Here is an 18,088-nt window from a genome sequence, read left to right as displayed (position 1 = left end):
TGAGTTAATTCATTCTTTCTGCTTGCCATGTTTCCAATATCAACCTTCCCTTGTGACCATTACGTATAAGACAAATTTTGTTTGATAAATGCATGCACACAATTAATTTCAGGTCTAAGTTGGCCACTGGGGATCTCATTAGGGACAGATAAAATGTGCGAATCCCAGATTTTCATGGCAATTTGATCAGGACCCAAAAGACTATCGGTGGGGTCCAGCAGGGGCATAATTGACAGTGAGATTAAAGAATGCTAAGCAACCGTGATTAATGTACATTTATCTGCATGGCTTATAAGATTCGACTTTATTTGCTTAGGCTTCTGCGACTGACAAACAAGAGTAGATCGGTTTGCTTTTTGCAATATCATAGATGCATTCAGAACAGTATCTTGGAATCTTGGATGTCTTAAAATTATGGCCTTTATATTTACCCACCTTATTTATAAAAAAAAGGAATCTAAATTGTAACAAAGTGCTTGTTAGCCAAATTATAGTTCAAGATGATGGCTTGCGCTATAATACCAGAAATATGTAGTACATAGCAATAGCAATAGAATTTAGATTTATATACCACTTCACAAAATGTTTTACAGCTCTCCCTAAGTGGTTTACAGTCAGGATATTGCCCCCAATAATCTGGGTGCTCATTTTACTGACCTCAGAAGACTGGAAGGCTGAGTCAACCTTGAGCCGGTCAGTATCGAACTCCTGGCAGTCAGCAGTGAGTTAGCCTGCAATATTATATTCTAACCACTGCACCACCTGGGCTCATACCAAACAAGAAGCAATGGATGGAAAGTAATCAAGGAGAGAGCCAACTTAGAATCAAGGAGGAATTTCCTGACTGAACAATTAATCAGTGAAATGGCTTGTCTTTGCCTGAGGTTTTAAGAAGAAATTGGACAACTACTGGTACTTCTGCAAAATGGTATAGAGTCTCCAGCTTGAATAGGGGGTTGGACTAGAAGACCTTCAAGGTACCTTCCAATTTTATTCCGTATGGACAACAGTAGACCATCTGGTGTGCAGTAGGGATTGAATTGTCTGCTCTTCTCTATTCTTAAGTGATGTTTTTACCAAGTGATGGCAGGGTTGTAACTGATAATGTGTCTTCTCCATCTTCATAGATAAAAAGATAAAGATTCCCTTGAATTGAGCTGGAGCCTGATAGATTTACATGGATAAAATCATAACATGTTGTTGGCAACAATAATAAATAGTAATTTACCATCATTTTCTTTTGAGTTTCTCAACTTCCAAGTCTAAAACTTAGACCCAGGACTTGTTAGTGATCTCCTATCAAAGAACTAACCAGATCTGACTGGTTTAGCTTTTCAAGATTAGCCAAGTTACAGAACAGACATAATTAACCAAAGCTGGCATGTTTAAAATGACCACTTGCTTCCTGTTCCATAACTTGTCCAAGAAGCAGAATGAGGTCTTCCTTGGTATCAAATTTGTAGCAATCCTTAATTTATGTCTAGCTGTACATTTGAACCAAAATTGTTAACAGATCCTTAAAATCAAAGGTAGTATCTGGACAAGCTCCAAACAGATTGGACACATACTTCTTGAATTCTCAGCCAATTCAGTTGTTTCTGTTGGCTAGGAATTCTACAAGTTGGGGTCATAATATGTCTGGAGAGAACTGGAAGAACCGGGCTCGTTCTATACAATCGCAAATGAAAACATGAATTAAAAGGAAAACAAGACAATGTTGAAGAGATTGGCACAAACATGACTCCTAATAAGAAAATTCACAGCTGCGTCACGTCTTGCCCATCTGTAAGACTGACCATCTAAGCTTGTCGTGACTTGGATATGCAACAGTTCCTTTGTGTAGTACAAGCTCATTTGTGCTTTTCTAGTTAGACTCGCCAATGCGTACCCATGTGTCTTAGAGACATCCATTGAAAAACCCTATTATTAAAGAGGAGAGGAAAGTACTTAAGAAGGCAAAATTGATCTCTGAGAAAAAGTATGGTTTTTTTTTTATCCCCTTCTATAATGTTGCTTGAGTTGGCACAGGGACTGAATCCACAACAGTGGAACAGAATGTCAAGCATCCACCTCAGGGTTCAATTTCTTCCATCACTTCCATGACGATGGTCCGAGGACCGGTTAAGATGAGGTTGCTCACAGTCCTATAATCTGCATGGAGAACGTTGAGCCCGTTCACGGAAATCACGAACTGACAAACCTAAGAAGAGAAGAAGCAGCAAGAGAAGAAAATCAGTCATGGTTAAAGACCTTGGTATACTAATAACAAAAGATTTAAGTGCCAAAGCCCACTGCAACAATATAGCCAAGAAGGCTTCAGGAGTTGTAAACCTAATCCTACGTAGCTTCTGCTCTGGCAATCTCACACCACTTACCAGAGCTTACAAAACTTTGGCCAGACCCATCCTCGAATACAGCTCATCTGTTTGGAACCCATATCGCATCTCAGACATTAACACCCTTGAAAATGTCGAAAGATACTTCACCAGAAGAGCCCTTCACTCCTCCACTCGAAATAGAATACCCTACGAGACTAGACTTTTGATCCTGGGCCTAGAAAGCCTAGAACTAAGACGCCTTAAACAAGATCTAAGTATTGCCCACAAGATCATTTGCTGCAACGTCCTGCCTGTCAGCAACTACTTCAGCTTCAACCACAACAACACAAGAACACACAACAGATTTAAACTTAATATTAACCTCTCCAAACTTGACTGTAAAAAATACGACTTCAGTAACCGAGTTGTCGAAGCGTGGAACTCATTACCGGACTCCATAGTGTCATCCCCAAACCCCCAACACTTTAACCTTAGATTATCTACAGTTGACCTATCCAGATTCCTAAGAGGTCAGTAAGGGGCGAGTACAAGTGCACTATAGTGCCTTCCGTCCCCTGTCCTATTGCTCTCCTATATCTCCTATACCTTTCTTCCATTCCTATATCTCTTCTTCTATTCTTTCATTGATATGTTCTATTACTATACCTTCTTTTCTATTCTTTCTGAGATATATTTTACTATGAATATCTCCTCTATACCCTTCATCATGTATTTTACTATGTGTATATAGATATATACCCACTAAAACCCTCATTGTGTATTGGACAAAATAAATAAATAAATAAAATAAATAAATGATGCTGGAGAAAAGCGAGAACCTTTTGCTCTGAGCTTATTTATTTATTGGCTAATGGAAGTTTTTTAAATTAGAATTTTTAAGATTGTTTTTTAATGTATTATTAATTGGATTGCTTATTATTGTTTCTCGTATATGCTGTGAGCCGCCCCGAGTCCTCAGAGAGGGTCGGCATATAAATCCAATTAAATAAATAAATGAATGAATGAAGGAAGGAAGGAAGGAAGGAAGGAAGGAAGGAAGGAAGGAAGGAATAAGTTTGTTTGCAACCCAACAGGACCGACACAGACTTCAGAGGATAATCAGAACTGCAGAAAAAACAATTGCTGCCAACCTGCCTTCCATTGAGGACCTGTATCCTGCACGAGTCAAAAAGAGGGCAGGGAAAATATTTACTGACCCCTCACATCCTGGACACAAACTGTTTCAACTCCTATCCTCAAAACGTCGCTACAGAGCACTGCACACCAAGACAACTAGACACAAGAACAGTTTTTCCCCAAATGCCATCACTCTACTAAACAAATAATTCCCTCAATACTGTCAACTTTTTATTAGTCTGAACTTCTATTTCTACTAGTTTCTTCTCATCATTCCTATCTTCCTTTTCATCCCACTTAGGACTATATGACTAACTTGTTGCTTGTATCCTAAGATTTTTATTAATATTGATTGTTTCTTCATTGCTTATTTGACCCCATGACAATCGTTAAGTGTTGTACCATATGATTCTTGAAAAATGTATTTTTTTTCTTTTATGTACACTGAGAGCATCTGCACCAAGACAAAATCCCTTGTGTGTCCAATCACACTTAGCCAATAAAGAATTCTATTTTATTCTAATTCTATTGTTTTATCAAGTACATATTGGAGGTATGTAAAGATATAATAATATTCATATACTGATGCTAGTAAAAAAATAAAAAGAAACATTAGGACAGGGGACGGAAGGCACGCTGGTGCACTTATGCACACCCCTTGCTGACCTCTTAGGAATCAGGTTAACAGTAGATAGTCTAAGGGTAAAGTTTTGGGGGTTAGGTAATGATACTGCAGAGCCTGGTAGTGAGTTCCATGCATCAACTACTCGGTTACTAAAGTTGTATTTCCTGCAGTCGAGTTTGGAGCATTTTACATTAAGTTTCTATCTGTTGTGTGCTCATGTGTTGTTGTGGTTGAAACTGAAGTCGTTGATAGGAAGGACATTGTAGCAGATGATTTTATGGGCTATGCTTAGGTCATGTTTAAGGTGACGTAGTTCTAACCATTCTAAACTAGTAAACTTGTAAGTCTAGTTTCGTAGGGTATTCGGTTACTGTTGTGGTTAGCTCTGGCCCAGCTCCTGCCCCAAGGACTGTGGATGTGGGGGAGACATCCACATGCTGCAGGCCTGTTTTGCCCCCGGTGGAATATGATGATGAAGGCTCCTCTGACCAAGAAGACATGAGTGACAGGGAGGAAGAGAGTCTGGCAGACAGCTCAGAAGGAGATCAATTATCTAGCTCCTTCTTGGATTCAGAACAAGAGTTAATGATACAGCCATGCATGCGGGGAGCGATGCATAGGCAGCAACAACTGAGAGATTATTATCAAAGAAAATGAGGCCACCTGTGGTTGGGTGGGGCTGTGGTGATTAGTGACGCTGCTATAAATAGCAGCTTGTGGGTTTGGCCATTGTGGAGGATTATCTGATTGTTGTGTTTAGTGACTGCTTTACTGACTTTGACCTTTTGTGTGCTGATTTTTCCCGGCTTTGAAACTAAACCAGAGCAAAGTGTGTTTCACTTTGTGAAAGAAGAAGGACTGTGAAATACCTCACTGCTGCAAGCTAAGTATCACAGAACTGATAAGGGACTTGTACAAATTACCAGTTTGTTTGGAGACGAGTCCTCTTTGCTATACCAAAAGAGGGCTTGGTTTAAGTGACTTTTCATTATAAAGAACATTGTTTTGAATTTTCAAACTGAAATTTGTACCTGTTAATTTTTGGGGGGAGTCTACCAGAGAGCCCGACAGAACAGTTACGAGTGAAGGGCTCTTCTGGTAAAGTATCTCTGGGCATTTTCTATAGTGTTTATATCTGAAATGTGGTGTGGTGTGGGTTTCAGACAGATGAGCTTGAAAGCAAACTGGGTAGGAAGCCCCCATAAACTTTCTGCAGCCCAAAGTCATGCTAGGCCAGCAAACATCTCTTTTAATACATGTCCCAGCACTTTTAGAGTTATCCATTAACATTTGAATGCCTCCCTTAACAATAAAGATTCTAGTAAAAATCTCTCTGAATCTAACAAGGGCAGTCTGCTAAACTGGAAAGACAGTTTACAGTGGCAGGAGGACAACAGAGGAAAGGCAAGGAATGTGACAGCTCTTGGCATGACGAGGCAAGGTTGCGCAATCCGGCTGGAGAAATCCCAAGAGACCTGCTTTAATTTTGCAGAACTTTGAGAGCAAGTCTTAACCCAAATAAGAGCTACCAGGAATGTTAACAGGGAAGGCACTCAACGTTTTCCTGTACTGCAAAAAAAAAATCAAAAAAAAAAATCTGACATGATTCCAATGTTTTTGGAACGTTAATTAACTTCCTTAAAGTTACTGTTGACTGTGCAAGTTCTGGGAAGCAAAGATGCGAATTCCCACTGCCCAAGATATTCTCAAGTTTCCTCATTAGAGATGGCTTTTAAAATCTTCAGACTGAAAAAATGTCTGTTTTTGAGACTCTTCCTTGGGGTATCTTATAACTACTGAGTGCACAATGGGGTAGGCTGCGTTTCCTTTGCGCAGTTATTATTTATTTATTTGTTTGTTTGTTTGTTTGTTTGTTTGTTTGTTTGTATGCCGCCCCTCTCCGAAGACTCGGGGTGGCTAACAACAATAAAGAAGACAATGTAACAAATCTAATATTAAAAATAATCTAAAAAACCCCAATTTAAGAGACCAATCATACAAACAAGCATACCATGTATAAATTTTATATGCCTAGGGGGAGGGAAAGTCTCAATTCCCCCATGCCTGACGACAGAGGTGGGTTTTAAGGAGCTTGCGAAAGGCAAGGAGGGTGGGGGCAACTCTGATATCTGGGGGGAGCTGGTTCCAGAGGGTCGGAGCCACCACAGAGAAGGCTCTTCTCCTGGGTCCCGCCAAATGACATTGTTTAGTCGACGGGACCCGGAGAAGGCTAACTCTGTGGGACCTAACTGGTCGCTGGGATTCGTGTGGCAGAAGGCGGTCCCGGAGATATTCTGGTCCGATGCCATGAAGGGTTTTATAGGTCATAATCAACACTTTGAATTGTGACCAGAAATTGATCGGCAACCAATGCAGACTGCGGAGTGTTGGCGTAACATGGGCATGCCTTGGGAAGCCCATGATTGCTCTCGCAGCTGTATTCTGCACGATCTGAAGTTTCCGAACACTTTTCAAAGGTAGCCCCATGATTAGATCTTTTGCTGATTACATCTTTTCCTGTCTTTTCCTTCATAAATCTGTTCGTCCCAGATTTTCTCCACCTACTGTGGGGCAGAATTAGAGCCCCCTATTTAAAAGAGGATAAAAGCTCTGTGTGGATATATCACAGTATAGCCTTCCTTTTAAGACATTAAGTAATGTCTTAAAATACAACGGAAACTGCTGGGGGCGGGCAGGGCAATTTCCTGACAGCTTTCAGTCGTGCAGTTGTGATTTTCTGCAGCTCATTCTGACAAACACGTGGGTGACTAGACATAATGCAGGGCAAAGCCTTGGCATTTTAAAGTGATGAACAAAGCTTTCTGCAGCGTCTGTCTGCAGTCCCATCGGTCAAATTTTGAGGATCTAGGACGTTTCTAAAATTGTAGCATTTTGGCCTTCTTTGCACGTAGCTTTTCGAAGTCTATCTTCCTGTCTTGGTTGTGTACATTTTCTGCAAACGTTCCCATCTCTTAGTTCAATGTTCCGGTTGCTGGAACTGGGAATGTCTATTCTAACAAAGAGTCTTCCAATATTTGAGGGGCTGCCAAGGAGAAGGGAGGGTTCATCTATTCTCCAAAGCGCTGGGGGGCAAGACAAGAAGTAATGGATGAAAGCTTAACAAAGAGAGATCCAACCTAGAACCAAGGAGAAATTTCCTGACAGAACAATTTATTTTATTTATTTATTTATTTATTGGATTTGTATGCCGCCCCTCTCCATAGACTCGGGGCGGCTAACAACAATAATAGAAACAGCATGTAAATCCAATACTACAACAGCTAAAAAAAACCTTATTTTAAAACCAATCATACCTACAAGCAAACATACCATGCATAAATTGTAAAGGCGTAGGGGGAAAAGAGTATCTCAGTTCCCCCATGCCTAACGGCAGAGGTGGGTTTTAAGGAGCTTACGAAAGGCGAGGAGGGTGGGGGCTATTCTAATATCTGGGGGGAGTTGGTTCCAGAGGGCCGGGGCCGCCACAGAGAAGGCTCTTCCCCTGGGCCCCACCAAATGACATTGTTTAGTTGACGGGACCCGGAGAAGGCCCACTCTGTGGGACCTAACTGGTCGCTGGGATTCGTGCAGCAGAAGGCGGTCCCTGAGATAATCTGGTAATCAGTGACACTAGTCTAGGAATTGTGGGTGCTCCATCACTGATTAAATGCTTTTTTTTTTTTTAAAAAAGAAGACATTGGATAGCAATTTGTCTGAAATGGCTCAGGTGCCGAAATAGTGTGGGCGGGCGCATGCGAGTGCCCACACCCATAATTCAATGCCTGGGGAGGGTGAAAACCACTTCCCCTGCCCACCCGGAGGCCCTCTGGAGGCCGAAATGGACTGTTTTGCAAGTTCTGGAGGGCCCAGTAGGCTTGTGTTTTGCCCTCTCCAGGCTCCAAAGGCTTCCCTGGAGCTGAGGGAAGATAAAAATGCCCTCCTCCATCCCCCCAGAGGCTTTCTGGAAGCCAAATACACCTGTGCTGGCCGGTACACACATACATGTTGGAGCTGAGCTAGGACAACGGCTCATGTGCCAGCAGATATGGCTCCGTGTGCCATCTCTGGCACCCGTGCCATAGGTTCGCCATCACTGGTCTAAGGGTAAAGTTTTGGGGGTTAGGTGATGGTACTACAGAGTCTGGTATTGAGTTCCATGCATCAACTACTCGGTTACTATAGTCGTATTTCCTGCAGTCATGTTTAGAGCGGTTTACTTTAAGTTTGTTATGTGCTCATGTGTTGTTGTGGTTGAAGCTGACGTAGTTGTTGACAGGAAGAACGTTGTAGCAGATGATTTTATGGGCTATGCTTAGGTTGTGTTTAAGGCAATGTAGTTCTAAGCTTTCTAAATATAGGATTGTTAAGTCTAGTAGCGTAGGATATTCTGTTCTGAGTGGAGGGCTCTTCTAGTAAAGTATCTCTGGACATTTTCAAGAGTGTTTATGTCCGAAATGTGGTGTGGGTTCTAGACAGATGAGCTGTATTCAAGAATTGGTCTGGAGAAAGTTTTGTATGCTCTAGTTAGTAGTGTGAGATTACCGGAGCAGAAGCTACGTAGGAATAGGCAAGGCTCTAGCTTATGGAATTGTAGTGACCTTCCTCTGTATGTCAACATTATCAGACTAAAAGCATTTTAGACAGGAACCGACTGTTGTGCCTTCCATCAGAATATCTTTTGTTTCACACCCATCCCTAGTCTTTCAGCACACACCGTATTTGTGTGAATGTCTCTGGCTGCCATTTCATTGGCTGAGGAGTGGGTGGTGTGTGAGAGGGCAACAGACCAGCTCTGGCACAAACAGCAGATTGCAGTGCCAGAGAATAAATATTAATCGCTTTCAACCAGCAGAGGCTCAAAGCCCGTCGGTGTCACATTACTGTAGAAACTTTCTAGGAAATGTTTACTAGAAGCTCCGATTCCATTTGCAGAAGTGAGAAAAACAAGCCTGTTTTGTCTTCTGCCGATGTGGCAATGCTCTTTGTGTAGCTAAAGCCAAGGGGTGAATCTTAGCAAGTCAACAACCATGAGAAAGGGAGAGGACCCAGTCACTTATAAAGGTTCTGTAACACATTAAAGAATGAGAGAGAGTAAAATCCTCTTTGAGTCAAATATGATCCCTGGTGATTTCATGGTTTTCTTCACCAGTGGTACGGAAATGAGGACCCAGATTGCTGACTCTCTGTAAACCATTTAAACCATCCAAGCGAGATTTTGCCTCTGTGCATGCCAAAAATTGCCAAAATCTCTCTCTCATGCACCTCCCCGTGTGAGATTTTGCTAACTGCACATGCGCAGAAGCAAAATCTCGCCTGGACGCACCTGCACGCCCGCCAGTCACCGGGAGCTGCACAAGCAGCTCTATTTTCACTACCGATACTATGGTGTGGCCCATACCGGTAGCAACCCACTATTGGGGGGAAGGAAGAATGGAAATGGCAAATGACCCCCAAAGTAGGTTGCATTAATCAATGCGAATTGCCATTTTTGTTTGTGGATTTTGACTCCGCCTGTGCACAGGAAAGAACTAGAACTTTGGTTGCAGCAATGAAACGAACAAAATGTTAAAAAATAATGATATTTATGGTAGCTACTTACCAAGTACCTCTTAATTATGTTAAGGTCACCAAAATTATCTTTACCATCCCCAAGGCATGTCACAACGTTTTGAGCACCCCTTTATGTTTGGAAATAGAAAGGTGAAAAATTTGACAAGCCCTAACTGCAGCAGCGTGTCACAAAAAATGGGGAGGGTGTGACTTTTGCAGTATCGTATTGCAATATTGTTTTCATCTGGTAAAAAACAGCTTCTGTGCATGCGCAGAAGCAAAAAGCAAGACAGCAGCCCCTATGGCGCCTCTGAGAGAGCCGGTTCAAGGGTGTGTCCAGCTAGCCATCACTTACGGTTCAGCCAGTGGGGAGGAAATTCCCACTACCGGTTTGTTTGTTTATTTGTTTGTTTGTTTTGTCAAGTATGTATTGGTAGTATACAGATATAACGATGTTTATACATGTGATGTTACTAAGAGAGAAACATTAGGACAGGAGACGGAAGGCACGCTGGTGCACTTATGCACGCCCCTTACTGACCTCTTAGGAATCAGGAGAGGTCAACAGTGGATGGTCTAAGGGTAAGGTTTTAGAGGTTAGGAGATGATACTACAGAGTCTGGTAGTAAGTTCCAGGCATCAAAGACTCGGTTACTAAAGTCATTTTTCTTGCAGTCGAGTTTAGAGCGGTTTACTTTGTTTTTGTCTCTGTTGTGTGCTCGTGTGTTGTTGTGGTTGAAGCTGAAATAATCGTTGACAGGAAGGATGTTGTAGCAGATAATTTTATGGGCTATGCTTAGGTCATATTTAAGACAATATAGTTCTATGCTTTCTAAACCTAGGATTTTAAGTCTAGTTGCTCAGGGTATTATGTTGTGAGGGGAGGAGTCAAGGGCTCTTCTAGTAAAGTATCTCTGGACATTTTCTAGAGTGTTTATGATCGAAATGTGGTATGGGTTCAAGACAGATGAGCTGTATTCGAGGATTGGTCTGACAAAAGTTTTGTATGCTCTGGTTAGTAGTGTGAGATTACCGGAGCAGAAGGATTAGGTTAACAACTCTTGAAGTCTTTTTGGTGATGTTGTTGCAGTGGGCTTTGGCACTTAGGTCATTTGATATGAGTATTCCAAGGTCTTTTACTGAGTGATGGTTTATTTATTTATTTATTGGATTTGTATGCCGCCCCTCTCCGCAGACTCGGGGTGGCTAACAACAGCAATAACACAGTATACAGTGATCTCTCGATTAGCGCGGGGGTTACGTTCCAAGACCTCCCGCGCTAATCGATTTCCGCGTTATAGTGGTGCGGAAGTAAAAAACACCATCTACGCATGCGCGCCATTTTTTTCATGGCCGCACATGCGCAGATGGTGGAATTTGCGTGTGGGCGGCGGGGAAGACCAAGGGAAGGTTCCTTCAGCCGCCCAACAGCTGATCTGCTCCGCAGCGCGGAAGCAGCGAGGAGCCGAAGATGGGGTAAAGGCAAAGGGGAAACCCCATCTTCGGCTCCTCGCTGCTGCCGCGCTGCGGAGCGGATCAGGTGTTGGGCGGCTGAAGGAACCTTCCCTTGGTCTTCCCGCCGCCCAGGCAAAGGGGAAACCCCAAGATCGCTTGCCGCTTGCCGCTTGCCGTATTGCAGCTTGGAGCCTTGCTTCGCCTCCTTCGCTGCAATACGGCAAGCGGCAAGCGATCTTGGGGTTTCCCCTTTGCCTGGGCGGCGCTGGGGCCATGCGGAGCTGCTCATCTAGGGGGGCGTGGACCGGCAAGGTGCCCTCCGCTCTCTCTCTTTCTCTCCCTGTTACCGGTGTGGTATAAGAGAGAGAAAGAGAGAGAAAGGAGGGCGACTTGCCAGTCCACGCCCCCCTGGATGAGCGGCCCCGCATGGCCCCAGCGCCGGACTCCGCTGTTGCCTCCGCCCTTGCCTCCGCCCTTGTTCGGCTCTGCAGCTGAGAGGCCACGTCCACCCCCTCCTCAGTGTCCCCGGCACCCAGCGTCCCCACGCCACCTCCACCTCCCGGTAATGCGCCCGACCTCTGCCTCTCTCTTTCTCTCTCATATACCACGCCGGCAACAGGGAGAGAAAGAGAGAGAGAACTAGGGCGGACTTATTTTTTAATTAATATTTTTTGAAAAACTGCGTTGCAGCGTTTCGCGCTAATCGAGACCGTGCTAATCGAGGGATCACTGTATAACAAAATCCAATACTAAAAACAGTTAAAAACCCATTATATAAAAACCAATCATACATACCGACATACCATGCATAAAATTGTAAAGGCCTAGGGGGAAGTGTATTTCAGTTCCCCCATGCCTGGCGGCAGAGGTGGGTTTTAAGCAGCTTTCGAAAGGCAAGGGGGGGGGGCAATTCTAATCTCTGGGGGGAGTTGGTTCCAGAGGGCCGGGGCTGCCACAGAGAAGGCTCTTCCTCTGGGTCCCGTCAAGCGACATTGCTTGGTTGACAGGACCTGGAGAAGACCCACTCTGTGGGACCTAACTGGTTGCCTGCAAGGTCTTGTTTATTCAGTTTGTATTTGGTGTTCTGATTCTTTTTGCCAAAGATACTGTTTACAAAGAATAATTTTATTCATACAAAGGCTATTACTGCAAGTTAAATTGTGTTCATACAAATAGTTGATTTTTTTATCGAATGGTAATTATACATATTAAGGTAAACTTTTTCGCTTATAGCATTTTCTGGAGTGTGGACATTCTCGCTTGATGCTCCAACAATAGTCAGCCATCATATGTACATCCCATCTACCTTGATACTGTGCTTCCACAACCTTCAAATCTTGGTGGAATCGCTCACCCTGCTCATCACTGACTGCACCAAGATTTTCCAGGAAGTTCACAAGATGGCTATGTAAAAAAATGCAATTTGATGCTCATGTTGCAGCATCATAACCTCATAATTCTCATAAGGTGTAGAGAAAACACTTGATGTGGTAGAAGAAACCAGCATGCCTAATTAATATGCCGCACGAATCCCAGCGACCGGTTAGGTCCCACAGAGTTGGCCTTCTCTGGGTCCTGTCGACTAAACAATGTCATTTGGCGGGACCCAGGAGAAGAGCCTTCTCTGTGGCGGCCCTGACCCTCTGGAACCAGCTCACCCAGATATCAGAGTTGTCCCCACCCTCCTTGCCTTTCGCAAGCTCCTTAAAACCCACCTCTGTCATCAGGCATGGGGGAATTGAAATTTTCCCTTCCCCCTAGGCTTATAGAATTTATACATGGTATGCTTGTTTGTATGATTGGTCTCTTAAATTGGGGTTTTTCAGCTTGCTTTTTAATATTGGATTTGTTACATTGTTTTCTTTATTGTTGTTAGCCGCCCCGAGTCTTTGGAGAGGGGTGGCATACAAATCTAATAAGTAAGTAAGTAAGTAAGTAAGTAAGTAAGTAAGTAAGTAAGTAAGTAAGTAAGTAAGTAAGTAAGTAAATAAATAAATAAATAAATAAATAAATAAATAAGCTCAAAACTCAAACTCAACATAAATGGTGTTACAAATTGTTCCCCAGTGATTGGACACTGTCATGTTGAGGAAGACTAGTTTAAATGAATCAAGAGTAGTCTAGTTCCAATATGAGACACAAAGGCTGCATTGTGCCCTTGAAAGCTCCGAGATGGGAAGACCTACAAAGCCAGCTGAGATGCCATGTTTGTTGCCAACTCATTATCCTTGCGGTGGAAGTGGAGGGGGGGAGAGAAGGAGACTCCGAAACCGATTAACCTCTAAAGCAGACCGAATTTCAGCATCCAAATTTCCCACCAAGAGCTGCTGAACTTTAAAGGCTATTTTAAGTTGCCAGCAAACGCTCTGAAAGGGGGAAGAGGTCACAGCTGTGCGGTTTGGCAGTACGTGCACACACTGCAACAGGAATTGGGCTTCTGCCCAGGCTGGAATTTGCAAGCGACATCAACACACAAGCAAAACTTTGTTGCTCTGCCGGCAGCCCAGGCTGAAGCAGCCTCACCAGCTCAGCTGCTAGGGGCTCAACGCTCCTCTCCCAGGCCTTCCCACCCAAGACTTTTATCCTAGGTACCTGTCAAGCACCTTCAGCAAAACAGACTGCTAGTCCTCTTATTGGAAATACTCCTCTCTCAGAATAACACAGTTAGAGTGGGACTTTGGAGGTCTTCTAGTCCAACCTCCTGCTCAGGTGGGAAACCCTACACCAGTGATGCCGAACCTATGGCACGGGTGCCACAGGTGGCATGCGGAGCCATATCTGCTGGCATGCAAGCTGTTGCCCTAGCTCAGCTCCAATGTGCATGTGTGCTGGCCAGCTGATTTATGGCTCGCACAGAGGTTCTGGGAGGGTGTTTTGGGGTTCCAGAGGGCCTCCTGGGGGATGGGGGAGGGCGTTTTCACCCTCCCTCGGCTCCAGGGAAGCTTTGGAGCCTGGGGAGGGCGAACCATGAGCCTACCTGGCCCACCAGAAGCTGGGAAATGGGTGATTTCCAGCCTCCAGAGGGCCTCCAGGAAGCGGGGGAAGCTGTTTTCACCCTCCCCAGGCATTGAATTATGGGTAGGGGCACTCACACATGCGCAATAGCGTATCTTTAAATGTAAGAAGAAACTATAAACTAAACCAAGCAACATGAGAAAATATTATTTTACTGAAAAAGTAGATCCTTGGAACAAACTTCCAGCAGACGTGGTAGATAAATCCACAGTAACTGAATTTAAACATGCCTGGGATAAACATATATCCATCCTAAGATAAAATACAGAAAACAGTATAAGGGCAGACTAGATGGACCATGAGGTCTTTTTCTGCCATCAGACTTCTATGTTTCTTTGTAAACTGGATTCAGTAAAAGAAAATTGTGCATACAGGTGCCAGCTGTAAAAATGTTATTGTAAATGTCAATGTTCAGAAGCTGGAAGTTTATATATGTGTGTGAGAGAGAAATGGACAGATGAACAAACATACAGGTGATAGTGGGAAGGTGTCTATTAATCCAATGCTTCTAAAGTTACATTTAATTTTAGAGACAACATGGATCTTTTTAGAAAACCTACATCAATAGCAAACAAACTCCCAATACTGCCACTAACCCCCCCCCCCCCCCCAATGCATATTTTGGGCCACAATATCATATTTTGCAAATAAAGGTAAGTCTGTTTCAAAGTGGATAATACAATTACAGAGGTACCTCTACTTAAGAACTTAATTTGTTCCGTGACCAGGTTCGTAAGTAGAAAAGTTTATATGTAGAAGCAATTTTTTCCCATAGGAATCAATATAAAAGCAAAGAATGCGTGCAAACCCATTAGGAAAGAAATAAAAGCTCGGAATTTGGGTGGGAGGAGGAGGAGGAAGAAGAGGTGGAGGACAGTCGCTGCTGAAGGAAGAAGGTAAGGTGAGGGGAATAAAAAAAAATCCAAAACTTTAAGGCTTTAAAGAAAAAAAGAGGGTCTCTGAGGCAGCGAGGAGGAGCATGTGCCTCCCATACACCCGGCGCGAGGCTGCCTCCCATACACTGCGCCAGAGAGAGAAACCCAGGGGGAATGGCAGGAAACTGGCCGGGCCTTCGTGCTGCTCCCACATTTCCTGGGAAATTTTTCTGGGCTCAGGCCCTTAAGTAGAAAATGATTCTTGAGAAGAGGCAAACAAAAATCTTGAACACCCGGTTCTTATCTAGAAAAGTTCTTAAGTAGAGGCGTTCTTAGGTAGAGGTACCACTGTATTACTATTTGCACAGAGGGGCTAAAGCCCTTATCGCAATTGGCAGCGGCTTAAGTGAAAACCAAGCCAACTCCTGAGAGCACTTTGAGGACAGGACAAAGAGGTCACAGATGGAAGATCATTAAAGAGAAATCCAACCTGGAACTAAGGAGAAATTTGAACACAATTCATCAGTGGAATGGCTTCCCTCCAGAAATGGCAGGACTTTCGTCACTAGAGGCTTTTAAGAAGGTTTTCAAGAACCATTTGTCTAGAATGGAAGAGAGTCTCGTTTTTGGGCAGGGGAGGAGAGCAGTATTAGGTTCCAGATTATCTCAGGGACCGCCTTCTGCCGCATGAATCCCAGCGACCAGTTAGGTCCCACAGAGTGGGTCTTCTCCAGGTCCCGTCAACTAAACAATACCGCTTGGCGGGACCCAGGGGAAGAGTCTTCTCTGTGGTGGCCCCGGCCCTCTGGAACCAACTCCCCCCAGAGATTAGAATTGCCACCACCCTCCTTGCCTTTCGTAAGCTACTTAAAACCCACCTCTGCCGCCAGGCATGGGGGAATTAAGATTTCTTCTCCCCCTAGGCCGTTACAATTGTATGCATGGTATGTTTGTATGTATGTTTGGTTTTGTATATTAAAGGGTTTTTAATTCACTTTTAGTATTGGATTATTATTGCATATTGTTTATGATTGCTGTTAGCCGCCCCGAGTTTTCGGAGAGGGGCGGCATATAAATCCAATAAAACTTGAAACTTGAAACTTCCTACCTGGCCAGGGGTGGAGGAACAGTATTCTGGTAGTAAAAATGGAGCTATGCGCACTGTTCCAAGTGACAAGTGGGTGGGTGCAGGTGTTGGAGTGAGATTTGGCTTCTGCGCATGCACAGGAAGTAAAATCTCGCGAGAGGACATGCGGGCATGTGAGATTTGGTGATTTCCGGTCATTTTTTGCTTTCACACATAGGCAGAAGCAAAAAAAAAAAAAAGCTGAAATCTCATGCGCCCTCGCTTTTTCTCACAAGATTTGCTTCTTGCATCGTATTGCCACTTATGGTGGGAATATGAAAAACCTCAAACTTATTAGAAAATAATAGGAAATTGGCTCGATGAAATTTTAGATATTAACCTAGATAAAACCCCAGAATGTTTTCTCTTAACCTCAATAAAAAATCACACATATTTGGTAATCCATATCACAACCGCAGCTAGAATAGCTTTCGCTCAAATGTGGAAAAATGAAGAAATACCACAGGAAGAGCAAATATTGGAGAAAATTACACATTGTGCAGGAATGGTTAAATTAACATTAGAATTAAGAAACAATGATGAATCTCAATTTTACAATTGCTGGGGTCTGTTTTACCATTGGCTTGAAAAAAAGAACAAATCCGACAAATAAATCTTAAACTTTTAACTATGTAAAAGAAACTTACCCGGTGTAAAAGTCTATTGTATAAAGGAGATAAAGATATGTGTAATAATTAAGACTTACTAGGTTTTTTTTCTTATATTCTTTTTCATTTTCTGTTAATTCAACTATCTTTAATAATTAGCAATTCAGATTATTAAGTTATCTATAATTGGCTATAGAGAATATATATAGTTAATACCACCATACAGACCTGTTGCGCACTCGCACGCTTCCCATTATGTTTTAAATTCTATGTGTTTGTTTTGTTTTTGTATTGTTATTGTATATTTATATATGTAAATAAATTTTTCAATAATAAAAAAACCCGAGATTTGCTTCCTGCGCATGTGCAGAATGCAAATCTTGCTCCGAGATGTGTGCCCGCCCACTGCATGCATGCATGCTCCCGCCACTCATGCATCGTTCTGCCGCATGAATCCCAGCGGCCGATAAGGTCCCACAGAGTTGGCCTTCTCCAGGTCCCGTCGACTAAACAATGTCATCTGGTGGGCCCCAAGTGAAGAGCCTTTTCTGGGGCGGCCCCGGCCCTCTGGAATCAACCCCCCCCGAGAGATTAGAACTGCCCCCACCCTCCTTGTCTTTCATAAATTACTTAAGACCCACCTATATCGCCAGGCATGGGGGAATTGAGACATCACCCCCAGGCTTACAGAGTTTTATGTATGGTATGCTTGTGTTGTATGGTTTTTAAAATGTTTTCTTTTAATTATTAGATTTGTTACGCTTTATATTGTTTTTGTCATTGTTGTGAGCCGCCCCGAGTTTACGGACAGGGGCAGCATACAAATCTGATTTATTATTATTATTATTATTATTATTATTATTATTATTATTATTATTATTATCCACACCGGTAGCAGAGGTATGTTGCAAGCCCCGCCTGGGGGAGAGGAAATCCAAACTGCCTTCTAACCAGTGGTAAGTTCCTACCAGTTCACACTAGTTTGGTGAACTGGTAGTGGCAGCTGTGGAGGCTCTGCCCATTTGCCCGGACATCATCAAAAACGCTCTGCGCATGCGCAGAAATGTTGCATGTGCCCACCCACCCGCTCCCATTCCCAAACCGGCGGTAGCAAACCACCCCTATATAAATAATGATTTTTCCCAGACTGCTTTCTTGAGGTAATGGGAAAATGTGTATCTGAAATAAATCAGGAACAGCCAGGAACAAAAAGATAATTTAGAAGGCAAATATCTTCTGCCAAGGCGCCTGCCCTCTGGAATAACATCCTCCTATCAGAGATTGTACAGCTCCCACCCTGCAGCTGTCCTGCAGGTTTTAAAAACTTGGCTCTGCTCCCAGGCCTGGGCTTAAGTGGCCTCTGATAATTTGTTCTGGAT

The 18,088-nt window shown here is 43.3% G+C and overlaps 1 protein-coding gene across 1 annotated transcript in view; it reads right to left on the bottom strand.

The window, feature by feature from the left end:
- Window positions 1-285: 285 nt before the first annotated feature.
- Window positions 286-18,088, bottom strand: part of DEPTOR (DEP domain containing MTOR interacting protein) — a 127,470-nt gene continuing 109,667 nt past the window's right edge. The window contains exon 10 of the mRNA XM_070748241.1: window positions 286-2,200. Coding sequence (XP_070604342.1) covers window positions 2,072-2,200 — 129 coding nt within the window. The 3' untranslated portion in view covers window positions 286-2,071. The remainder of the gene's footprint in view (window positions 2,201-18,088) is intronic.

Source organism: Erythrolamprus reginae, chromosome 3 (genome assembly GCF_031021105.1).
Source record: "Erythrolamprus reginae isolate rEryReg1 chromosome 3, rEryReg1.hap1, whole genome shotgun sequence".
Classification (NCBI taxonomy): domain Eukaryota; kingdom Metazoa; phylum Chordata; class Lepidosauria; order Squamata; family Dipsadidae; genus Erythrolamprus; species Erythrolamprus reginae.
This window is presented reverse-complemented; position numbering and strand designations above follow the sequence as displayed.